This window comes from Daldinia decipiens (assembly GCF_022478715.1).
Source record: "Daldinia decipiens strain CBS 113046 unplaced genomic scaffold F4813scaffold_4, whole genome shotgun sequence".
Classification (NCBI taxonomy): Eukaryota; Fungi; Ascomycota; class Sordariomycetes; order Xylariales; family Hypoxylaceae; genus Daldinia; species Daldinia decipiens.
Genome location: NW_026054547.1, coordinates 842,186 through 864,565, shown reverse-complemented (window position 1 = coordinate 864,565; position 22,380 = coordinate 842,186). Strand labels below are relative to the sequence as shown.

General features: G+C 47.8%; 10 protein-coding genes across 10 annotated transcripts; 1 reads left to right on the top strand and 9 right to left on the bottom strand.

The window, feature by feature from the left end:
* Positions 1 to 29: 29 nt before the first annotated feature.
* On the bottom strand, positions 30 to 1,966 carry F4813DRAFT_385901 (general substrate transporter; the record flags this gene model as incomplete). The annotated part of the gene is made up of 7 exons (XM_049246329.1): positions 30 to 690; positions 756 to 871; positions 939 to 1,262; positions 1,318 to 1,398; positions 1,453 to 1,609; positions 1,664 to 1,886; positions 1,945 to 1,966. The coding sequence occupies 7 exons, from the start codon at positions 1,964 to 1,966 to the stop codon at positions 30 to 32; spliced, it is 1,584 nt and encodes a 527-aa protein (XP_049103333.1).
* Positions 1,967 to 3,304: 1,338 nt separating this feature from the next.
* Positions 3,305 to 3,930, bottom strand: F4813DRAFT_385900 (cytidine deaminase-like protein; the record flags this gene model as incomplete). Its single annotated transcript, XM_049246328.1, has 3 exons — positions 3,305 to 3,364; positions 3,428 to 3,509; positions 3,575 to 3,930. The coding sequence occupies 3 exons, from the start codon at positions 3,928 to 3,930 to the stop codon at positions 3,305 to 3,307; spliced, it is 498 nt and encodes a 165-aa protein (XP_049103332.1).
* A 156-nt stretch (positions 3,931 to 4,086) lies between these two features.
* Positions 4,087 to 5,800, bottom strand: F4813DRAFT_226915 (uncharacterized protein). The gene is made up of 9 exons (XM_049239865.1): positions 5,636 to 5,800; positions 5,508 to 5,577; positions 5,431 to 5,454; positions 4,878 to 5,374; positions 4,704 to 4,745; positions 4,597 to 4,653; positions 4,413 to 4,543; positions 4,269 to 4,348; positions 4,087 to 4,115 (listed from the first exon to the last, which is right to left on the bottom strand). Exons 1-8 carry the CDS (start codon positions 5,693 to 5,695, stop codon positions 4,318 to 4,320), a joined length of 912 nt encoding a protein of 303 aa, XP_049103331.1. The 5' UTR covers positions 5,696 to 5,800; the 3' UTR covers positions 4,087 to 4,115; positions 4,269 to 4,317.
* A 463-nt stretch (positions 5,801 to 6,263) lies between these two features.
* On the top strand, positions 6,264 to 7,304 carry F4813DRAFT_226883 (uncharacterized protein). Its single transcript, XM_049239864.1, has 3 exons — positions 6,264 to 6,268; positions 6,368 to 7,147; positions 7,205 to 7,304. Exon 2 carries the CDS (start codon positions 6,471 to 6,473, stop codon positions 7,131 to 7,133), a length of 663 nt encoding a protein of 220 aa, XP_049103330.1. The 5' UTR covers positions 6,264 to 6,268; positions 6,368 to 6,470; the 3' UTR covers positions 7,134 to 7,147; positions 7,205 to 7,304.
* On the bottom strand, positions 7,220 to 9,053 carry F4813DRAFT_347313 (alpha/beta-hydrolase). The gene is made up of 3 exons (XM_049241946.1): positions 8,512 to 9,053; positions 8,306 to 8,446; positions 7,220 to 8,234 (listed from the first exon to the last, which is right to left on the bottom strand). Exons 1-3 carry the CDS (start codon positions 8,767 to 8,769, stop codon positions 7,419 to 7,421), a joined length of 1,215 nt encoding a protein of 404 aa, XP_049103329.1. The 5' UTR covers positions 8,770 to 9,053; the 3' UTR covers positions 7,220 to 7,418.
* A 150-nt stretch (positions 9,054 to 9,203) lies between these two features.
* F4813DRAFT_347311 (NAD(P)-binding protein) lies at positions 9,204 to 10,805 on the bottom strand. The gene is made up of 5 exons (XM_049241945.1): positions 10,331 to 10,805; positions 10,052 to 10,232; positions 9,886 to 9,993; positions 9,441 to 9,830; positions 9,204 to 9,374 (listed from the first exon to the last, which is right to left on the bottom strand). Exons 1-4 carry the CDS (start codon positions 10,615 to 10,617, stop codon positions 9,663 to 9,665), a joined length of 744 nt encoding a protein of 247 aa, XP_049103328.1. The 5' UTR covers positions 10,618 to 10,805; the 3' UTR covers positions 9,204 to 9,374; positions 9,441 to 9,662.
* Positions 10,806 to 10,925: 120 nt separating this feature from the next.
* Positions 10,926 to 11,642, bottom strand: F4813DRAFT_399331 (uncharacterized protein; the record flags this gene model as incomplete). Its single annotated transcript, XM_049248163.1, has 2 exons — positions 10,926 to 11,441; positions 11,507 to 11,642. The coding sequence occupies 2 exons, from the start codon at positions 11,640 to 11,642 to the stop codon at positions 11,191 to 11,193; spliced, it is 387 nt and encodes a 128-aa protein (XP_049103327.1). The 3' UTR covers positions 10,926 to 11,190.
* Positions 11,643 to 12,386: 744 nt separating this feature from the next.
* F4813DRAFT_347307 (succinate dehydrogenase flavoprotein subunit) lies at positions 12,387 to 15,754 on the bottom strand. The gene is made up of 6 exons (XM_049241944.1): positions 15,342 to 15,754; positions 15,172 to 15,226; positions 15,032 to 15,105; positions 14,629 to 14,957; positions 13,349 to 14,572; positions 12,387 to 13,292 (listed from the first exon to the last, which is right to left on the bottom strand). Exons 1-6 carry the CDS (start codon positions 15,384 to 15,386, stop codon positions 13,073 to 13,075), a joined length of 1,947 nt encoding a protein of 648 aa, XP_049103326.1. The 5' UTR covers positions 15,387 to 15,754; the 3' UTR covers positions 12,387 to 13,072.
* Positions 15,755 to 16,324: 570 nt separating this feature from the next.
* On the bottom strand, positions 16,325 to 19,993 carry F4813DRAFT_399323 (PX-domain-containing protein; the record flags this gene model as incomplete). Its single annotated transcript, XM_049248162.1, has 6 exons — positions 19,311 to 19,993; positions 19,020 to 19,249; positions 18,634 to 18,942; positions 18,196 to 18,579; positions 17,026 to 18,123; positions 16,325 to 16,975 (listed from the first exon to the last, which is right to left on the bottom strand). The coding sequence occupies exons 1-6, from the start codon at positions 19,408 to 19,410 to the stop codon at positions 16,325 to 16,327; spliced, it is 2,772 nt and encodes a 923-aa protein (XP_049103325.1). The 5' UTR covers positions 19,411 to 19,993.
* A 776-nt stretch (positions 19,994 to 20,769) lies between these two features.
* F4813DRAFT_385892 (uncharacterized protein) lies at positions 20,770 to 21,915 on the bottom strand (the record flags this gene model as incomplete). The annotated part of the gene is made up of 2 exons (XM_049246327.1): positions 20,770 to 21,433; positions 21,509 to 21,915. The coding sequence occupies 2 exons, from the start codon at positions 21,913 to 21,915 to the stop codon at positions 20,770 to 20,772; spliced, it is 1,071 nt and encodes a 356-aa protein (XP_049103324.1).
* Positions 21,916 to 22,380: the final 465 nt, after the last annotated feature.

The window sequence follows — 22,380 nt, the reverse complement described above, 5'->3', positions numbered from 1 at the left end:
AATAGTAGCTATCGTTATTGGACAAAATCCTATACGGTCTCCTTAGCTACCTCGCTTGATGCTGTCTTCTTGAGTTCCGGATGCACATCGGTATGAACATCTTCGCCACGCTCTTTGCGGTTCAACACGGCCTGGATCTCAGCCTCAAGACGGGAACCACCCTTCTTAGTCTTCCACGCCGCTGGCGCGCCCTTGGCAAACAATAGTTCGATTTCCTCAATGGTCTTGCCACATGTTTCAGGGTACGTAAACCAGGCTTGGATAGCTGCGCCGATACAAAGCACGCCGAAGATGATGAAAACCTTATACTTGATGTTAAGGAATGCTGGCGGGGTGAAGAGTCCCAGGGCGAAGTTGAACAGCCAGTTGGCCACCGCAGCCAGTGACATTCCCGTAGCGCGTGTTCCAAGCGACCAAACCTCAGCAGCGTAAATCCAAGCGACAGGAGCTAAAGTGAGCGCATAGACGATAATGAGAAGGTAGCTAAATGCGATGACGCCGTGAGCAGGGGAGCCCGTGACTTTGATAACAACATTGTGGTTTCCACCAACACCCTCGGGGACATCAATGCTATAGGTGCCGAGAAGGCCGCCGACTACGAAGTGGCATATAGCCATTCCTATGGCACCAATTACAAGGAGCGTTCGACGACCGGTACGGTCAATGAAGAAGAACATAATGGTGGTGAAACTAGATATAATCAGCACCTATAGTAAAGGATAGGGATCGGATCGCCTCGACTCATTGCAACTTACATAATAAAGAGCGCATATTGAATGCCAGAAGAAACCAAGTTGACATCACCTTCGAGATCCGCCATCAAGAAGACGTATCCGATGTAGTAAACGATAACATTAGCACCACTCAATTGCTTTATAGTGGTTTATAGTGTTAGCGTCACTGAAACTCACGGTGGTAGCATTTCGTATAAGACTTACTTGCCAGGCCTGTACACTCATTCCAGCCAGAGTTCGCTTCCACATGCCATTCACGAAGAACTTCCTCCATCCTTGAATCGCCTCGCGCTCTGCGTTCAGGACAGTGTGTATTTCCTCCCACTCGGCGACGACAAGCGGGTCATCCTTGTTACCACCAGCTTGGATATCAGCAAGAGTTTGAATCGCTTCTTCCTCGCGGCCGACTTTGGCGAGCCATCTTGGAGACCTAGGAAGGAAAGGAAGACCGATCATAAGCGCCACGCAGGGGATAAATTGTGTTCCCCATGCAGTTCGAAACGACGCCGTGCCTTCGATTTTAGAGCACTGCAGCAATGGGTTAGTTATTTCTCACCGTCTGTGAATCGTGGGAACTACTTACTCCATAACCAATAAAGTACATGATCAAGATACCCCACTCGATGGCAAGCTGCTGGATGATGATAATGCGACCCCGAGTATCCTATATAGCTCGTTAGCGAGTGGTAGTGGTTCCCAACACGAAGTCTCAACCTACTCGTGGGGCAATCTCTGCGAGATAAACAGGTACTTGAGAAGAGGTGATCCCGACACAAACACCGTTCAGGATACGGCCAGCAATCAACGAGCCTACTCCGGTGGTAGCAACTTGGACCGCAGTTCCAGCTAGCCACCAAATACAGGCAAACATGATACTACAAGACGTGAGTTTCAACTCCAGTAGATACTAGTAAGGAGCTCAGACATACCTGTCACGTCGGCCAAACTTGTCCGAAATAGGACCGGCCATTAAACTACCAATGACAGATCCAGCGGCAAGAGCAGACCCAATGGCTCCTTGGGTGAGGCCAGAGGGGTTGTTGAAGTAGTTAATATATTGGTCGGTAATGACGATGGCAGACATGGACGAGATATCGAAACCGAAGAGCATACCGCCCACGGTGGCGACAATCGCCATGAAGTAAGTGTTTGCTAAGACGTGTAAGCATTGCGCGCATATAATTCTATCAACTGCTATTAGCTGACGTACTGATCTTTGGAAACCTCGACATCTTGATCGCTTTCCTCGTAGGTCTGTCACGAGGGAAGAAAACAAGCTCTGGCGCGTGAAGGCAAAGTCGAGTAAGAAGAATAGTAGTTTGGGGAACAACAATACATGTTGGTGGAGGAGTGAACCCTTCATATATTAAAGCTCACTTGCATACGTCCCAATGACACCCAAAGTTGCTTCCTGTCATGGCCATCGTACGCTTACTGCGTAGCATGGACAATCTTGGGCCCATTCGGTGATTTTCCGCCGTGCAGGGGACAGCACCCACCCTGCCACCGGGCCATAATCCATATGAGGAGCTAGAGCTTTCAAAAGCTACCGGTGTAAAGTCGCAATGCGGAGTGCAGATGAGGACGGGCTGCTATAGGTGCAGAAATTGACCCCCAGGTGAGCTTGGCCATTAGGTTCGACGTCACATTCGTTTCTAAGATCCTTCGAGCACAAGGTCAACGTATAGCGCGGCATTCTCCTACAGCTAGCCCGTACGTCTCCCCACATCCTCACTTCTAATGCTACGGTATCCCCAAGACTACCAATCACTGCGCGGCTCCAGCTCTGCGGTCCTCCACATTACTCCAGCGAATACGGGGTACGCTGCCCGTGAGGACGAAGTTGCGGAGGCGGGAGAGCATGGGATTATCGAGCTAGCCTCTTCTCGGACCGACTTTCCAGCTTGTTGGTTGGTGCGCTTAGAACTTCGAGATCGTCTAACCTCGTTAGCTGCTTCAATTCCCGGGGCTGCGGGGATGATGGCTTGCGGGGAACGGCTCCAATTTCAGCGAAACTTAGAGCAAAGGTCTAACATCGTGTCACATTGTCTTATGTTGGATTTACATGATATCATAATATCTGCACATGTATACGAATTACTAGGCTACAAGATTGAGAATAGCTACGAGAAGTTAGCAGATAGAATTACAGTGAATTAGATCAGGTATGTTAGTACAACTTGTGCCTGACCAACCTGTCTTAAGCAGCCTGGTCTTAAGACTCAATAAAGTGTAGCAGGATCTACTTAGCTTCACGGCCCTTGATGTAACCAATTTATTGAAGTATATGCGGTGTTCTATCCAGAATAAAACGTTACATAGATGGACCAAAATATATAATATTGGATCTTAAATGCATAGCTCGCCGTCCCAGGTCCCCCGCATTTAGCCATCCAGCTCATGTACATATACCGTCAAAAAGATCCTCGGAAACACGCAAATCTTGATGAGCTAAACTTTATAAAGACATGATTATCGAGGTTAAAGCTGGAGACTTACACTAGACACAATAATGACAAGCCCAATTGCAATCTTAGTAGCCAATCCTCTGCAATACTATATACATACTCTCAAACAGAGCGTGATCCTGGTGGAGGGAGTGCTTCAGGTCCAAAAGACAAGGGTAACAGCTACATAGTTATACAACTGTTAGCTTGTGATTATGTTTGTAAGACTGACGCCGGCCAACTTACCTCTTCAAGACGGAATACTGAAAAGTTGTCATCCTTGTCGAACATGATAATTGGGGCCGTAAGATCGCAAAATTCCCGAATGCTTTTACAATTAGGATTCTAGTGAGCTAACTTTAGACTTGGAAAAAGAAAGGGTTCTCAACTTACAACTGGCGACACATCCCACACGGACTAGCCGGGGGAGTTATGTCAGTGGCTACAGCCACGGCTTTAATCTTCCGATGTCCCTCGGTCACCGCCTTGCCGAAAGCCACGCGCTCGGCGCATGTGCCGACCGGGTACGAGGCATTCTCGACGTTGGCCCCGTTGAAATAAACGCCGTCGACAGAGATGATAGCCGAGCCGACCCGGAACTGGCTGTACGGGCAATAAGCCGTCGACTTAGCCGCAACACAGCGGCTATGCAGCTCGCTGAACTCTGCTTTGGTCAAATTGTACTTCTGACATGTTGATTCGACTGCAGCCTCATCTGCGCTGGGCAGGATCTGGTGCTGGGCAGGCATTCTTGTGTGCTCTCTCGACTAGGTGAAGTGGTGAAGCCGTGAAGCCTAGGAGTGACCTAATGACCCCCTAACGGATTAAATTATACAAGAGTAAAGTTCATTAGTAAGATGTTACATGAATACTTTATATACGGCCGGAATAGGTGGGCGAGAAGTGGGCTATCTTATCTATGGGAAGTATCTACCTATCAGGCTATCAGTTAGTGACGGAAATGCGATAAGGACTAGACTGCAAACGGTAAACGGTGCTGCTTCATTCCTGCTCTTCATTTCAACTTTATTTTATTCATCTCTCATATTGAATGTTGCCATTTAAAATAAATGGATAGGTACCTAACATAGAACATATTTACGAATATATTTATATCCCTCATTCTTGTCGTCGCTTTACATAGGAACCGTCAAGGGATTCATTACACTGCTATCAATTAGCTTGGCTTGGGACACCACAGATAAGAGTGAATCAAGGGTAGGTAGCTCACGATGAACCGCCATCTACAATGAGGTTTGCACCCGTGACATAGGACGAAAAACTACTCGCCAAGAAGCCGGCAACACGTGCTACTTCTTGGGGCTTACCAGCTCTCTCCAACCCAATGGTCATTTTTTGCGCCTAAACGATCAAGTCAATGGGATGTATTATTGGCCGTGGCTTGGCTTTCTTACCTCTGGCTTCTGAAGACTGGCCGGAGGGAACTGGGATGCCATCCCTCTCATATCGAACTATTCAAGGTCATTGATATATCATCGGCCGAAGTGATGAGCTTACTTACCTCCTGGAGGTCTACGCCAATGTCGATTTGACCTGGAGATATCTAGGTTAAACGGTTAAGTTAGTAACCTAGGTATTAACCTTGACCAAGCAACCTACAAATTTCGAAGTTAGGGAAAATCACTCTTGGCTCCAACTAGAGCTCAAGAAACAGTGGCAGACTAAGTTCACGTACACAGTTGATTCTCACTCCAGTGCCTTTGAGACTCGCGACACCTGCTTTCACTACACCGAGAGCAGCGTGGGACGTCATAGTGTAACAGGGCCCCCAGCATCCACCATAAACTGATGCGACGCTGCTGATAACAATGATACTGCCATACTTTTGGCTTTTCGGTGCAGCATTCGGATAGGTCTTCTTCTCGGTCAGTTTAGCCATCGCGGCAGGGGCGTACTTCAATGTGAAGAAAGGTGCCAACGAATGGGCCTCGAAGCATTTCTGTAAGTCGTCTGGCGTAGTAGCTTCAATCGAAGGGGGTCCTAGAAGACCAGAAGAGCAGACCCAGACATCCAGTCTCCCGAAGGCGTTGAGGACCTCATCTATCAGGACGAGTGTCTCGTCTTCTTTGGCAACGTGAAAAGGGTACGGGATGACCTTGCAGCTCGGGGATTCCTTCCCTACTGTATCGACGAGTTCTTTATATAAATCTGAGCTGGCGGCCCTGTCGCATGCTATTCCTCGTCAGAATCCAAAGCTAATTCATCCAGGTATTTTGATCCAAACTCACCGTATATGCAAGCTGCTCCATGGGCTAGTTTATTATTAACTTCTCAGAACGCAAACATTTGATGAGATCGGCCAAACCTCCTAGTTCTCGAATGATGGCCTGGCCGACGGGCTGCGAAGCCCCTGTTACCACACAAACAAAGCCATGCTACGGTTTCGCATGAAGTCAGTCGCTAGTTTACGAGATTTGATTAATTAACACTTACGAGCTTGCCGTCTGCCCTGTACGGACTGAACTCATCGGTGACGTCCATATCGGCACACATATACACTTGTGCAAATGAATCTTAAAATGGAACTTTTTGTAAAACCTTGTGGGAGACCTCGAATTCTACTGACAGCAGCAGCAAGGACCATCATTCGATACTATCTGCGAGATGGTGTTTCTCCGAGGCGCTCCACGGGAACTATTTATTCTCTCGGCAATAACATCGATAAGAACTAACCTACCTAGGTAGATAAGTACCAATTAGCCAATGTGGACTTGGTCATATCATTCATGTTCTTTCATAACCCAAAGTCCCCAAATCCTAAATATTAGCTTCTGCAATTGGCCCTACAAATTCAGGAATCAAATGAGTTTACGGTTTATTATATTTAACTCTGCATGGGGTAAGCATCTAGACTTCTCATTCTGCTGTAGTCTGACCTTCCAACATTGCCTAACAATCTCACGCAGATCGAGATCGTCTTACCCATAAGATGGGCGTAATAGGGTTCGTATAGGCCTCGGTGACGCCAATGGCCGCCACATATATGCTCTTAAAACTTGGACGTGGTGAGCAGCCACGCCTGGAAATCAGGTAATGCGGCCGGCCGTGACGTCACGTTCCGCGACGGTAAGGCCACTCCAACTCCCCGTGTTACGGATGCCCGTTATAAGCAACCACGACGCCGGTTCTCGACGCCAATCTCGACGTTTTCTAAGTAATTGAAAGTAATAAATGAAATAATACCTTGATTTCCATCGTCTTTCCTGGGATTAAAAAAGAAATTCCATATATTCGTCGGGTTCGCAACTCAGGGAGACTTCAAGGCATCATGGGCCATCCATTCCACCCCGACGACTTCCCCATCAACGAGGACGTAGTCCTCCAACCTACGCAAGTCTTCTTCCTCAAAGGATGCGTACACTTCAAAACAACCGCCAAAATACTCAACCTATCCGGCCAAGTCCGGGCGCCCTTCTCGGGGGACTTTAACCACGCATTCCTCGACGACACGGAGCGAGCCGCGCAGAAACAACTCCAGAGCAACAGCCCCCCCGCCTACGAAATCAAGTCCTCGGGCAACATGATGCGCACGCTGAAGACGATGGTAGACGGGCGCTCCGGCGACAAGGTGTGCGACCTCAACATCACGTTCGTGTCCTTCGACTCGTCGCGCGTGCGCTTCCCCCCCGGCAGCAAGCACTCCCGCCACGAGGTCGAGATGTGTCCCGTCGGCGGCAGCTCGCGCGACGAGGACAGCAAGCACGAGGCGTTTGTCAGGCACAGCATTCCGTACTTCTGGGACATGACGCACGGCCGCGTGGGGATCTTGTACAAGTGTCTGAACCAGAAGCGCGTGGAGGTTGGCCGGGTCGCGGGCTTTGGGTTTGACAAGGACGCCGTGCTGGTGCTTAATGGCGAGGAGTTGGATGACGTGGTGGCTATCTCGACGTGTATTGTCTTGTTGAATGGTCGAGATGCTATGGATGCTTGAGTCGGCTTAAAGGGGTATATATACTACCACTGCTATTCTTCGACATATCTAACTAATAATCTTTTTTCGAGAGCGGAAAACGGGCATGGTTTTAATTAACTGGCTTGTAATCGAATTTGTAATTATATGCTGTTCTAAATAATATATTCTTCTACATAAAACCCCATCGTTCCCGGCGTGGTCGTCGTAACTAACTGTGGTATATCAGCTGAAAACAAAAGGGATTCTAGTGATCTATCTATGCTGGCTGGCTACTTGAACAGAAGGTCTCCCGTATCTTTGGCTTCATTCGATGCTCCAGAATTCGTAAATGCGCTCCAGCGCCTCTGTCGCGTGTGTAAAGGGGAAGTTGTGCGAGCCAGGTACGACGCGCCAGTACACGTTGTCCTCCCCGCCGAGAAGTGGGAGGGCATCTTCGGCGTAGTCGTCCTTCGGGATAAGGCTATCGTCTTTGGCGAGGATTACCGCCGTAGTCCCGGGCTTCCGCTTAGCTAGCTGTCGCCAGTATCCATGCTGTTCCATTAGCGGACCGTATCGGATCGTTGACATGAAAGCCTGCACGAAGCCGTAGTGGAAGTCAAGGGCCCAATGCACATAACCGAGTACTTGGCGCTCAAATGGTGTTGGAGGCACTTCCCCCTCAACAGGATCTACCGCTTCTTGCACGGCGACGTCCACATAATCCTCTTTGGTTTCACTCTGAAGGGGGCTTTTTGGAACTACGCCGTTAATGGACTTCCGGACTTTTTTAGACACGGACTTGGCGATGGGCTGTCGTAAACGACGTTTAGTAAGCCACGCAAGAAGGCGCTCGGGTATAATACCGGACGTGAAAACGAGCCGGCTCGCACGGCCGAAATTCTCCGCGCGAATAAGTCCGGCGGGTGCTAGAAGTACAAGAGACTCGACCATGTGGGGGAAGGTGGCAGCGAAATTAGCGGCGATACCGCCGCCGAGAGAGTACCCAATGATGCTCAAACCGTTCTCTCCAGTCCATGATAATGGGGAAGATGCTAATACGAGCAATATCTGAGTGACAAACAGCCTTGTGTCGTAGGGTACATCAGCAGGCGCATCGCTAAAGCCTCGCCCAAACAGGTCCTAAGAAGTGTAAGCAGGTGTCTCTTTTTAAGGGATATGATTTCACGCCGGGTATTTTAAAATCTACTCACAAAAAGCATGACACGGCATCCCTTCTCAGCAAGCGGCACGGCGATGCCTTTAAGAGTCATGCACGAAGTGCTGATCCCGTGAAGGAACAAAACTTTACGGCCGTCTTCTGGTCCAAATTCATATACGCGGATATTGCCATACTGTGAATTTAGATTAACTAGTTAACTCATGTACCAGCTTTATATATTATACAGGGAGGACTCACCGGCGTGACTACATCTCTGGCGCCCGGGAACGCATCTGGTTGATAGGGAATTTCAGAGCGAGCAGCCTGGGAAAGCTTAGGCAAGCTAGTCGTCAGAGGACCGGGTATGACAGCGCGCTTCTCAGGCCATAACGTGAATCGAGCGAGCGAGATAAGTGCAACTGTGGTCACGACGGATGTTGCGATCACCGCAGTTGACCCTGATCCTGCCCCCGACTCGGTTGGAGGCCCAAGGCACATGGAGGCTATAGCCTCCATCCCGACTTTTAGTGCTGGTCAAGTCGACTATTCTGTATTGGAACAAACCGGATACCGGGGGATCCGTAGATTTACGCCTCCGTAACCATGGAGCGCATAAGCTTCCCAAGCGGAATTGAAAGTTGTGAAGATGATAGAGATACGAAGTTAGGTATTTGTAAAGATATATAATATATGACTTGACAAGGCAACCAACGAGATTTGGTTCGGTAAGTTGTACATGTATGTTAGTTACTATGTAGGTTAAGGTATTAAATAGAAGTAGAGAATGATGGAACTTCCATGTTACTCAGCTGATGCGCAGGGCTGGACATTCTATTTAAGAGGTATCCATGTATAAATGCATATGATTCGCTAAAAGCTTCTACAACCACACAACCTTCCCACGTGGCAGCCTGGGAGTATGCTTAACGGGATGGAATTTTAGAGTTTACTATGTACATCACTGTAAGGTACTTGTACATAGTACAATGTTAATATAGCACCTGAGGCATATAGCAGGCAGGTACTGAGCTTTTTATACACTTGGCTAAGCCTTCTCATACATACCTACCTAACTTACCTATGTACATATGTAGTTACATAGGTATGTAATGACTACCTAGGTACTTGTTTGCTCTCATCTCCATCTCATTAGTTTCAGCTAACTTATACATCATTTATTCCAAAAGCCACCCGCGACACAAACTACACATTTATTCCACATGATCGATCACAAGAGCATACAGTCATCATGCGGCCTCTTTATTCGAACCGAAGCTTTGACTACGCCTGTTCACTAAGTTTACACTTTATATTTATCAGTCTATAGGCGGGTGTCCGAGTACCAACCAAGTACAAGTAGGCTATGCTCGCCTTTGCTAGGCAGAGCTAGCACATACGCCGTGATGAGATCACAGAATAAACCCCGAATCCATCACAATGTTGATACCTGTCGTGCTCTTGCTCTTTGCAAAAGTAAATACTTGTTCAGCAACATCCTCGACGCTAACGAAGCGCTTGAGCTTGGTCTTTTGCAGGTGGGCTTCTTTCCGCTCGTCTGAAAAGCGGGTTGCCCATTCCTATAACTTAACGTTAGACCCGAGCTGTTAATTCTAACGGTCTGGAGTATCTCACCGTCAGCAGTAGCCCAGGGGACACGGTATTGACTCTAATCTTGGGGGCAGCCATAATCGCAAGCGCTTTCACCATATGGATCTGTGCCGCCTTGGTAGCGGAATATGCCTATTTGGTGTTATTACTAGTTCAAATACAATAGAATTCCAAGGCTGGGATTGCTTGCCAGAGAACTGCCGCTTGGGACCACACCAGCAATGGACGCTGTGGTAATGAAAGCGCCCTCGGTTTCGTCCAGATACTTCTTGGAGGCCTGCATCAGCCATAGGTGGGATTTTACATTCATATTAAAGGCATGATCCCATTCTTCCTCGTATGCATTGTCATCAATGCTATCCATCCCGCGGCTGTGAGCAAACATGTTAGTGGTATCATAAAACAAGGACTATAAAACAAGGACTATAAAACAAGGACCCTCTCATGGCAAGCAAGCAAGAAAACTCACAACCGAGTCCAACCGCCATTAGAGAATATGACATCCAGTCTACCAAATCTATCAACACTCTCCTTGATAAGACGGTTGATATCGTCCCGGCTGCCTAGATCAGCCTTGATGGCGACAAAATTATCGGCTGGTAGAGTAGACAGAGACGGCAATTCTTCCAAGAGCCTATTAGCCCTTTCTTCATTATTGGCGTAGTTGATGATGACTCGGAAGCCATTCTTCGCGAAGACCCGGACTGCCGCGGCTCCGAGCCCGGCGCTCCCCGCTGTAATCAGTGCAACAGACATTGCGAATTTCAGCGTCTTCTAATCATGAAAAGGTGATATACATCGCTTCTTGTTCTGTTTTTCTCATATTATATTTTTTTTAGTGAATTGTCTTTTGCTTGGGAGAATACTGCCTTATGTATTCTCTTAAAGTCGTAGCAAGTTACGGACTATATTAAACGATCCCGCGGTCGGCGATCGGGTGTTCCGTCGGAATTAAACTGCCGTGCTAACTGGGCAATTGCCGTACGAACCAAGCAAGCTGTCATACTCTCCCGCCTATCAGAGACTGTTGCTGTATTACATTGTACTACACTGACCCGAGGCTTGGCACCTATTAGTATCTAACTTCTTTCCGAACCTCTCAAGATCAAACAAGGTGCTACCTATAAATACTGCATCGGAGACGAAATCAAGGAACGATAAACGAACCATAGCTCCTGTACTGTTTAATACAAGCATATTTGAATACAATAAGATCTTCAAATTTGTCTAGTACTTTTTAATCGTCGACAGCTATCATTGTCAGGAGATGAAATTGGGTTCGGTATGACTTCTTACACATTGTCATATTATACTACTCTTTATAAGTAGTCACGGGTCCAACGGTGTCCATTCTCCGGTACCAGCCGGCGCCGCCCCAATGTTGCAGGGTCCATCATGTAAAACGGAATGGGGAGGGTTAATCCCATCTCGAACAGGAATCATAAGGAGAATCGTTTCGTCGTCTCCTGGAAACGTCGTCCTGTGACCCCAAATCGAGACATCCGCCCTATCGTCGACATACATGAGCCCATATCTGCCACCATGTACGATTACTTCACCCGTGGCGTTTGGCAAGTACACTAATCCGGCAATTGTCAGCCAAGTCTCAATGATAGACTCTCAAAATCTTATTAACGAAGCATACCGTGCATAAGACCGCTAATAAGCCAGATATATTGTTTTGCCGGCCCCGGGTGCCGCCCGCTGTCGAATCTGGGCGGGATGCTGTAATACGATGCATTTGCGATGTCACCCATTCGTAGCACGTCCATGCCCACCATTTTGAAGAACGGCGTGGTAAGCTGCCAGCATTCAAAAACCGAGATGTTGTTCCTCCCAGCTATGGTAGTTAAGTTCAGGCTCGGCAGACTGTGTGCAATATGTGCAAGACCGAGCATAGCGGCGCTGAAGGAGGACAAGTAAGGTAGCATGTTCTAGTTGGTAATGTATTGCTGGAGCGGAAAGGGGAGAAGACTAGGAATACTTGTGAGGGGGAAACAGCTATGCTTGAGGGACTAGGCATGAGATGACATTTAAATCCCTACGATAACTCTGGCACAATAACGTGAGTAAAATAGACTGCTACTGGCATATAGATCGTAGCCTCAAGTTGATAGTGGCTTAAAACATGGCGCCCATCGTGATCGCGAGCATCGGAGCCATGCACGATATTCCAGAAGAGGAAGTCCCCGAAACCATAGAATGGGGCTCCGAACTGAGCTCGTTTTCCAAGGCCGTTTACTTCTCATGTCTGACGTTGTAGTGTAAAAGAGAGAGGGTATTGCATCCCAAGACTTTACTAACCCCTATATTATTGTAAAGTGCCTTTGGAACAACTACGACCTTGGCAATGTAAGAATCCCATCAGTGGCACTTAACAGCATCCATATTCCCTCCCGCCGATTTCCTCTGGTCCTATACCTAACTTCCCACCCCTTAAGCGGCAAGGAGCCCTCAACACCACCGTCGACCTGATATAAGCGAATCTAGAAGATATATTCGCCCCCACACAGCAAGCATCCACCCCCTACTCGTGCCGACCCAACTATCGTCCACCATCACACACACACACACATATATATATCCCTGAGTCACAGACTTAAACACCACACGCCACATATACCATAGTAAACCCCCATCGTCCTGCAAGCCAGGTCAGACTATTGGCGAAGTCGCCCGAGGAGCAGTACGCCCGATATCCTGGCTAGCTCAGTGGACTAATAGCCAGCACGTAATCGATGGTCTTATGCACTAGTGCAGTAAATATGTGGAAGGCTGAGTCACAGTAAAGAGGGCAGAACGTAGGGCGGATTACTACGAAGGAGAAGTCGGTTCGAATCCGGCACCTGGTATCCATTTTCTTCTTCTTAGGTTCCTTTGCTTTATATTCCTCTCTGTATTGCCCCCTATCACCTACTCCTTCTGCTCAACCGCAATTCACATATCATCTCACTATCAACTACACCGCGCCCAAGTTTGAACAGTTAAAAATATTGGTATTCTATCCGTATACACATCGTTGGCAAAACCATGCATAAGACACATACAGTAGGTCCCCGCCACATTGGATGGCTCATCTCACACTCCACCCCAATCTGCCAAGCCCAGGATACGCCTCCAACTCATACCCCCATTGCTGACATTAAGGAAGCCCATAGCCGTCCGTCTATTGATACCACACTACCGTCGCTTGATCGGGTTTTTATTTTGTTTAGTAAGTACGCTTGAACGGCGGGACGGCCTTGCACTCGTTCTCATCAAGCGTCGTGGCGATGACTCGTCGGTATCCGAGGTCGACCTTTCCGTGGGGCTTCTTCTGGAAGGTGAGCGTGTGCTTCATCCAGTTCTCATCGTCTCGTTCAGGGTAGTCTTCTCGGGCGTGAGCGCCACGGGACTCCTTTCGGTTAGCGGCGGCAGTAGCCGTTTGGGTACTGATAATATATCATTAGCTTAATGTCCCTTGGACTAAAAAGATTATTCAACTTACGCGCAAGTGAGAAGGTTCCTTAACTCGAGGGTCTCGACGAGATCCGAGTTCCAGATCATGCTGCGGTCCTTGATTCCGACTTGAGAGAAGGTACCATCAATCTCGGTGACCTTCTTGACACCCTCATCTAAGCTTTCCTGTGTACGGAAGACGCTCACGTCTGTCTGCATGGCCTTTTGCATGGCGAGTCTGATTTCGGCTGTGCTCTTGGGGCCATCGGAGTTGCGGACCTGGTCGAGGACCTCAATCGATCCGGCACCAGCATCAGCGCTGATAGGCTTGGGCTTAGCACCGGGGGTGAAGTTATCTCGGATGGTGTGAGAAACGGCTCGTCCAAAGACTACGAGATCCAGCAGAGAATTGGCACCAAGTCGGTTGGCACCGTGGACGGAGACGCAAGCGGCTTCACCGCAAGCGAACAGACCAGGAACGACCTTGTCGCTACCCTTGTCATCAACAGTGAGAACCTCACCAGTGTATTTTGTGGGGATCCCACCCATGTTGTAGTGGACAGTCGGTAGGACGGGGATGGGCTGCTTGCGAACATCAACACCAGAAAAGATAGCAGCAGTCTCAGAGATACCAGGTAGACGCTCAGCAAGGACCTCAGCAGGTAAGTGGCTTAGTTGAAGGTAGATGTGATCCTTCTCAGGACCAACACCTCGTCCCTCACGGATTTCCAGGGTCATGGATCGCGAGACGACGTCACGACTGGCCAAATCCTTGGCGGTAGGCGCATATCGCTCCATGAATCGCTCACCTTCGGAGTTGAGGAGGTAACCACCCTCACCTCGGGAACCTTCGGTAATCAAGCAACCGGCTCCGTAGATACCTGTAGGGTGGAATTGGACGAATTCGAGATCTTGGTTGGGAAGACCGGCGCGGGCAACCATGGCCATACCGTCACCAGTACAAGTGTGCGCCGATGTGCAGCTGAAGTAGGCTCGTCCGTATCCACCAGTAGCTAGGACAGTGTTCTGCGCAAGGAATCTGTGAAGGGTACCATCCTCCTGGTTATAGGCCAATACACCACGGCATTCCCCGCCTTCCATGATCAGGTCGAGGGCAAAGAACTCAATGAAGTAGTTAGTGCTGTGTCGTAGAGATTGGCCATAGAGAGTGTGCAGGAGAGCGTGTCCGGTTCGGTCAGCGGCAGCGCAGCAACGGTAGGCCTGGCCACCCTTGCCATACTTCTGCGATTGACCACCGAAAGCACGCTGGTAGCTAGCAATTGATGTTAGAAACGGTCTTGTGTCATGCGAGGCTCAGCCTCGACTTACATTTTCCCGTCTTCCGTTCTCGAGAACGGGCAGCCGTAGTTCTCTAATTCGATAATAGATGCGGGTGCCTCTCTCGTCATGTAATGAATAGCATCTTGGTCGCCAAGCCAATCAGAGCCCTTTACTGTATCGTACATGTGCCATCTCCAGTCATCCTCGTGCATGTTTCCCAAGGCGGCATTGATACCACCCTGTGCAGCAACGGTATGGCTTCGCGTGGGAAAGAGCTTCGATATGCAAGCTGTGTTGAAGCCAGCTTCCGCCAGACCGAAAGCCGCCCGCAACCCGGAACCGCCCGCACCGACGACGATGGCATCGTATTCGTGGTCCTACGGCCAAGTTAACCGTTGTTGATCCTAAAAGCAATTGCCTAGAAGCGTGGAACGTGGAACGTGCGACGTACGATAACGGGGTATTTGTTGCTAACATGTATCGGCGCTTCCTTAGCCCGTAGTGGGTTATTCGCGATGATCCGAGCTGCGCGCACATGCAATTAGATATCAATTCCATTTCCATCGCACATAAATTTGGCGGGGTACGTACAAACAGGGCGCGTGGAAGAGAAGGTTCTGGCTTGGCATCTTGCTGCCCTCGAGAACTATTAAAAGCGAGCGGTAGTTAATATCTTCATCGCGCTCTAAAGCTCTAAACTTCGGGAAGCCCAAATCCATGCGACACATTTCGAGGCTCTCAAGCAAGGGAGAAATACTCACGGCAGAGCCAGCGGCTAACCTCCTTAGTGCCATTGAAGATGCCATTACGAATAGGGAACGAGTAAGAAGGAGGGCAGAGAGAGAGAGAGAGAGAAAGGGTTGTATCCAACAACTCTTCTCTTGTCCTACAAGTTTCGGGGAATGGCGAATGGCGAAAGACGAAAGACAAGAAAAAGTGATGATGCCGGTCGAAGTTCAACCGCTGCTTCCAGACGATCGAATTCCTTCCTCCAATAGCGTCGTTTCTGATTACCGAGGGATAATAAAGCCGGCCCTTTCCCCAAGCAGGAGGTACCCTTGTACATTGCCCACTTGTCCCACCCTCGCCCACCTTCTGCTATGTAGTAAGCCATTTTAGCCATCGGCATCATCATCATCACGTGTAATTAGACAATGGGGATACCTTATGTGCCGAGTTAAACATAAACGTTTATTTTGTATGATTCAAGTACTTCTTACGTTAAGCATATAACTATAGTGTCGTTGCTGAGGGACAAATGTTTCTTGTAATCGGAATATAAGAATAACTATATGATATTTAACAGTTAACTACTGATATATTAAAGTCATAACTTCGAACTAATATTAAACGACGAGTTAAGAATAAGTAATTCAATGACACATCAAGAATAAACAAGCCAGCTCAATATACGAAGCTGTCTTATACCATAACACAAATCCAAGACACCATCCGAGTTACTTCTCTATTAAGCTTCTTTAACCTAATGCTACCATGACAATAGGTCCTATACTCTCAGGACCTAAGTATATGCGTACCTAGTTGTACCAATATCTTCTCCATCTGCCAAAGAGCATTTCATAACGAGGGCTATTTGAATGCCCTAATGACTTATAACCTAATGCATCCCACTCGACACCCATTATCTCACTTAATTTTTGTACATGCTCGTCAATGCAACCGACCAATGGGGAATACACCTTTGTCCTAAACCTCGACTCTAAATGCTAGAATAATATGGCCACTAACGCGCTAGAACCTGCCGTAGCATCTGGACGAAATTGTCTTTCAACCGATGCACCTCGCTGACCTCCGGTTTCTGCGGCTCGCCGGCACGTGCCTTGAGTCGGTCTTGCCTCTTTGCCCTCCTTCGTCTTTCGGCTTCTATAGGGTCCATCTCATCCTCTTCTTCCGCTTCAGCCTCCTCATCAGATCCATCGTCGTAGCTCATGTCTTCTAAGTCCGCATCGTTTAGCCCAAAGTCGCTAGCGTGGAAGTTACTCATACCCGGTACGCCACCATCGATACCAACTGAGCCTTCCGCAGCCATCTTCTGCCGAGTTTTATCATGATGCCACTTTTTGCGAGCCTCCTGCCAGGCGATGAGCTGATTGATCTCCGTGATCGCCTTCTCCTTGTCTAAGTTGCCGCTAGCAACAGCTCCCTCGAAAAGGGCGTTGATGTCCAATGCTCCACCAGCCGGCCCCTTTCTTAAGAACTCTAAAATGTCTTCTATCCAGGCCATGAGCTGTGTAAAAAGGCCGTTGTCGTGAGTATGAACTTCGTGGATGAATTTGTAGAAGTTATGCTCGTGACGCTGACATAAGTCGATGAAGGCTTGTACCGTCTGATTCGGGTCTGCTGAGGCATCTTGTTCCCTACACTTCTCGACAACCTACAATGGTGTTAGTGGCCTCGACTCGTGGAGCTAATGAGTTAACATACCTGTATCATATCACCAATAAAAATGGCAAAGTCGGTAATACTGTCGTATACGTTGGCCGACTTATACACTCTTACTAGGGGTTCGTAAAAGATGGTGAAAAGGTCCCGGAATAATTGTAAAGTGACAGGTTCTTCGATCAAGCTGAGCATCATTGCCTTGTCGCGTTGCCTAGTTTGTAGTTTCATAAGCTGCTTCAGATGCGAGAAAAGCTGTGCGCCCTGTTTTAGTTCCTCGTCGACGTTTTCCACTGCGCTGTTAAAAGCAACATATGCGTTGAATAATCTCCCGATCTGTTCGCCAGTAAGGGCTGGAGTGAAAAATTCAGAACGCAAGACCGCAACTATGATATCTACCCCCTCAGAGTCCGCTTCTTCTCGAACCGCAACCTTTTTGTATTCCTCGGCATCCGTAAATTGCTTTAGTTTATTCACAAACACGTCATCCCCGATTATAGTAGCTAAAGCATCGATGGACTTCTGATAGCTCTTAATTCCGTCGTTTAGCGTCAAAGAGAAAATGCGTTGCATGAGAGACCGAGTTCCAAAAGGCTGCGCCAGGAAAAGGTCAAGCACCCCGGACATAACAGCAGCGGGGTTCGCGAGCCTAATTACGTTTTTCAGAAGAGTGTAGGGGATCAAGGAGTGAATCCGCTTAAGTTGCGCAAATAACTCGGGCGAATTATCTTCGGCAAGGAAAAGGTGGTAGATGGTTGCGGCCACTTCGATACGGAGCCACTCGGCAAACTTCTGGTATTGAAGACTTAGATCTTGGATGGTGTTTTTGTCCTTGATCTCTTGGAAAAGCTTTGTTAGCCCATTGCGCTCGACGATATCTTGTCGGAATTGCTCCATATACACGTCCAACTCTGCAGCTCTTTTTCTTGCTATCTCGTAGAATTGCTTTTGCTCCTCTATACGCTTCTCGTCAACGGCCTTGCGACGAAAGATGTCGTCGACATCTTCATCAGTTGGGGTGAGCGGATCGCGTGTTAAGAACTGCTGTAAAGCCTTGGTCTGCGCAATCTGGGGGTTTTGTAGTAGATACCGCAAGTATGCTCGTAACGATATACGCTGATTCTCGCGCCAGAGAATTGCATTCTGGAAGTGTTAGCCCTTATCCCTATCTTGCTTTGGGTGAACCAGGACAGGCCCTAGCGATAAACAACTTACATCGATTTTAGGACTTAGAGCACTGTTCGCGGACGTTTCGAGCGATGGGCGCGGCGATGTACGGTTAGAAGCCACGGATTTATTCCGGCGGTGATCTCGAACTGTTAAGGTCTTCATTGACTCTGTAAACCCACCATTTTGAGATACAGGCGCGATAGTAGAAACAGATGAAGCAGACGAGCCGTCAGAGTCGTCAGCGCCATCTGTCATGCGCGACATTAAGCTTGCTGCAGCTGTGTCCGACTTGTTCTTCTTGGGTAACGGAGGGAGGACTTTTCCTGGTAGTTCTGTCCTCAGCTGCTTATGAAATCGGACAAAGTCGCCATATCGTCTGCCTACGTAGAATTCAAGCTCACCCTTCCGCTTGACGCGCAATAGGAATTCCTGTAATATGTTATATGAGAATTATGTATCATTTCTTTTTGTATAGGTACTCACCGCATGCTTGTGACGCCTAATGTGTTTCTTGACGCGAGTAATACGTACACCGGCAACATTGATGTCCCATCCGTTAACGTAATGTCCCTCTGGTATGGTATTCAACACGCCAGTATCGATTGCGTCTCGGTCTACGATCTCCATCTCCGCAAACCTTATGCGCTCTTCAAACCCCGAGGCCGTAGGAACCCCCGACACCATCATCAGCTCGACTAGCTTCCGGCATTTCAGGGCTAGCTTGCGACGCTTAGTTTCTTCTAACCGGTCTTCAGAAGATGAGATGCTCTTGCTGGCGAAGGACTCAAGGAACTAGATGCGCGCAAGTGAAAATGTTAGTACAATATAACGAATGATACAACGGGTAGCTTGCTGATGGAACTACATACGACTTGCAGCTTGTCCTGCCAGAATTCCTTCTCCTTCGCCTTGTCGAGAAACGGGAACTCTCGTACATGATGTACGAATATATAACGTAGGATGGGGAGTTCAGAATCATAGGGTGATACCTCTCCAAATTCCGATTTGAATGGCGCGCCGAATCTGCGAAGCGCAGTGGGGGAGTTTAATTCGGATATTTCCCAGCTGACTTGCTCAGATATGAGCTCTCGTTTGAGGTCTATAGAAGATGATGGTTAGCATGAATGACGTCGAAGTGTTTGCCAAGACGAGATACGAACAGTGCTCCTGTTTTCCAGTCAGGGTTTGGCCCGGAGGGGTAGCGGAATTGGTAGTAGGACCGTGGGGTGCGTCATCTTGGGCGATTTCCGCAGTAGACATATCTTGATGCTGGAGTTGATCTTGGCTTTTTTTTTCTTCTTCAACCCGGGGAAAAGAAGTGGAAGTGTACGGTTTATGATGTCGGCTTGTAAGTCAACCTCTTTCCCGTTTTCGCTCTTGCTTCCGTCTTCGTACAATTTAAGCTTCAGCCCAAATGCCAACAATTATGCTCAGCGCGTACGGCGTATAGGCAAGTGGATATTATGGCGGGGAATAATTGATAAATTGATAAATTCAACGAGATTAATATCATCAGCCACAAGCCGTATATCCCTTTATAACTCTCAACGAATAAAATGATCTGACATCGATCGTGTGAAATAGGGGTATTGTGACAAGAATAAATGGAAAAAGAAACTAAGTTAATGGAATATTGTATAACTTGTAAGGTAGTAAAAGAGTGCAATCGGTGCCTTGTAAGTGTTCTGGTAACGATGGATACATACATGTAGATGTAAATACAGTGTCAATTATATACCATACTGTACATGTTTACATACATGTACATAGTAACCTAACCTAGGTACTCCGTTTACTTCCCTGGTAGACTGGATCTTTCTCATGTGATCAAGTTACCGTTGTTCAAGGCCTTGGGGCTGAGGTGAATCACGACAAGCCAAGACGATCAATCCGGAGTTCTCAGATCAGGCCTGATGCACCGTTAGACGGTACCTAGCACCCTTCCTCTCCTAATTGGTGGTAGCGGCTCCGAAGCTGTATGTACAACATCGTCGAAATAGGTATATGTACCCAGTGGCTTAGAGATGACGTCGACATATACATACATATGTATTCCTGTACAAAACTAGAGACCTGTGTACATAGGACTACGCAATTATGGCTATGCACATGTATCTTACGTACAAACTCCACAGCTTTGGACCCTGCAGGGCTGAAGCCAAGTTTGGTCGTCCGAGAAGTGCCATATATCCGCGGCTAAGACGGCATCAAACTTATACCTATCTAGACTTCTCAGGTTAGTTAGGTACTCACGCTCACAAGTTTCATCTAAGTGCTACTACAAGACTCTTGCGACCTGCACATGTAGGCTTTCAGGTGTCATCTGCTAAGCTTTCGAAACAATGACGCTCGATGAATGAACTAGTTATAAGATGTACGTTAGCTATTTACATAAGCAATCTTGATAGAGGTCGAATAGCTGTTACTACAGCATAATAAAAGTAATTAGTGTTAAAGATAATAGCAACCGGTCGGTAATATAATAGTACCTTGATGATGTTATCATTATATGCCTGATGTTATACTAGAAACCTTCTACCGGAAACGGTTGCTAGGGGGTATCATTACTTCCAAGGGAGTTAATTCCTTAAGTGATGGTCGGATGGCTAAGGCTTCAAGTTATAGCTCGTCAAGGGCTCGGAACACACCATTCCCGGCAGACCCATTGACTTTTCTGCTGCTGAGTGTTTCTCTCACCTCGTCCACCATAGAGGCAGCATTCATGGCTTGGTTTCCAACTCCAACTACGTTACTCAAACCCGGTTGTCCTTGTCCGTTATTTGACGTCAGGTCCAGAACCCCCGAGTCATTTTCAGACGAAGGGGCGTATTGGGCTACAACCAGTATGAGGATTAGTGAGAAAATCACAACGGACGTGATGATCCATATGGTCTTGAGACGTTTTCTTGTCCTTTCTTGCCATTCCATATCCGCCCTTTCCCAGCCTTCGATCCGCTCACGTACTACATCTACCCGCTTGCTGAGGGTCTCGACCATGTCGCGGCCTGCGTGTATGCGACCCTGTAGTTCTTCGATGCGTCTCTGCTGATCGTCAAAGTGGCCGAATGAGTCGGCCTGTTGCTCCAACTCGTCTACCAGTCCTTGCGACTCTGCTTTGAAGCTTTCGTCCAGCTCCTGCGACATACTCGTGAGTTCCTTAAGGGAAACTATCGTACTCTGAAGCATGCCCAACCTTTCAAGAACAGAGTAATATGTATCATCTAGGCGCATCGTCGTGGTAGTCGAAAAATTGGCTAATTCTACTAGCGACTTTTTCAATCCCCTATTTCAAATGTTAGTTATCGAAGACTATGGCCAGCTAAAATTTAATAATCCCCGGAAAGCTGTAGTGACGAACGCTAAACTTGATGCTACTTTTTCTCTCTGCTCGCGCGCTAGTTCCTCTTCAGTTATCGAGGTCGGCACAAGGACCGTAGGTTTTGTACTACGTGTAGCATCGTCAGACGAAGGGTTTAGCATGCCGAGTCTAAGATTTGTTTCGGAATTCGCATATGGCGTTGTGCCTTCGGATCGGGGCAGCTCAAATGAGCCTCGTGGAAGGTGAAGAAGCATCGGGTTTGCGGATTGGGGAGTATGGTCGTCGTTGTCGCGATCCTTTCGCTGGTGAAGATGATGTAAGTGGTGATGCCGGGGCAACTTGATTGGCGATGACAGTTCAGTTATCGACCGTCTTACTTGGTGACGAGGCCGTTGTGGGGAGGTAGCTACAGGTTTCAGGAGGTCGAAATCTTGATTCTTGGACATCTTTCCGTAGGTACTAGAATGGCTTGAGGTAGGGTGGCCTGATTTATATCAACGCGCGTCAAGATTAAACAATATTAAAACAAGTAATATAGATGCACTGTATTGCGCGCATTAAATTGTACCTACATTAGGTGGGTATGCAGTCGATGCAGTCAATACAGTTGTATGTATGGTTGATTAACATGGAGTAGGTAGGTAAGAGAGAGGTAGATTTCTATTGGATCGAGATTAGGGGATCGGAGGGAGTTTACGGCACTCCGTTGCCACATGCGCCATCTCCACTACGGGACTCTCCGCGCTTTCACATGTCACTTAGTGTACATTCCTTAGGTTAGGTGAGGTACCTAACATACCTACATATTTTACGTGTCTTACCACCACGATATTTGAAGAAGTATCTAGGTTACCTATATATGGTAGTCGAAACACTCGTCTACATGTGTAAAATGTAATAGGCTTGTATGA

Coding starts and splice junctions, on each gene's coding strand:
- F4813DRAFT_347311 (XM_049241945.1), bottom strand. CDS start 10,617: ATGTCTGTTGCACTGATTACAGCGGGGAGCGCCGGGCTCGGAGCCGCG. Junction 10,233..10,330: donor AATGGCGGTTGGACTCGGTT/GTGAGTTTTCTT, acceptor GTTTGCTCACAG/CCGCGGGATGGATAGCATTG. Junction 9,831..9,885: donor CCCCTGGGCTACTGCTGACG/GTGAGATACTCC, acceptor GTTAAGTTATAG/GAATGGGCAACCCGCTTTTC.
- F4813DRAFT_347307 (XM_049241944.1), bottom strand. CDS start 15,386: ATGGCATCTTCAATGGCACTAAGGAGGTTAGCCGCTGGCTCTGCC. Junction 14,958..15,031: donor GCAACAAATACCCCGTTATC/GTACGTCGCACG, acceptor ACTTGGCCGTAG/GACCACGAATACGATGCCAT. Junction 14,573..14,628: donor AGAACGGAAGACGGGAAAAT/GTAAGTCGAGGC, acceptor ATCAATTGCTAG/CTACCAGCGTGCTTTCGGTG.
- F4813DRAFT_347313 (XM_049241946.1), bottom strand. CDS start 8,769: ATGGAGGCTATAGCCTCCATGTGCCTTGGGCCTCCAACCGAGTCGGGG. Junction 8,447..8,511: donor CCAGAGATGTAGTCACGCCG/GTGAGTCCTCCC, acceptor CTAAATTCACAG/TATGGCAATATCCGCGTATA. Junction 8,235..8,305: donor GATGCCGTGTCATGCTTTTT/GTGAGTAGATTT, acceptor TACACTTCTTAG/GACCTGTTTGGGCGAGGCTT.
- F4813DRAFT_226883 (XM_049239864.1), top strand. CDS start 6,471: ATGGGCCATCCATTCCACCCCGACGACTTCCCCATCAACGAGGACGTA.
- F4813DRAFT_226915 (XM_049239865.1), bottom strand. CDS start 5,695: ATGTGTGCCGATATGGACGTCACCGATGAGTTCAGTCCGTACAGGGCA. Junction 4,654..4,703: donor TTGGCGTAGACCTCCAGGAG/GTAAGTAAGCTC, acceptor GACCTTGAATAG/TTCGATATGAGAGGGATGGC. Junction 4,544..4,596: donor CCAGTCTTCAGAAGCCAGAG/GTAAGAAAGCCA, acceptor TTGATCGTTTAG/GCGCAAAAAATGACCATTGG.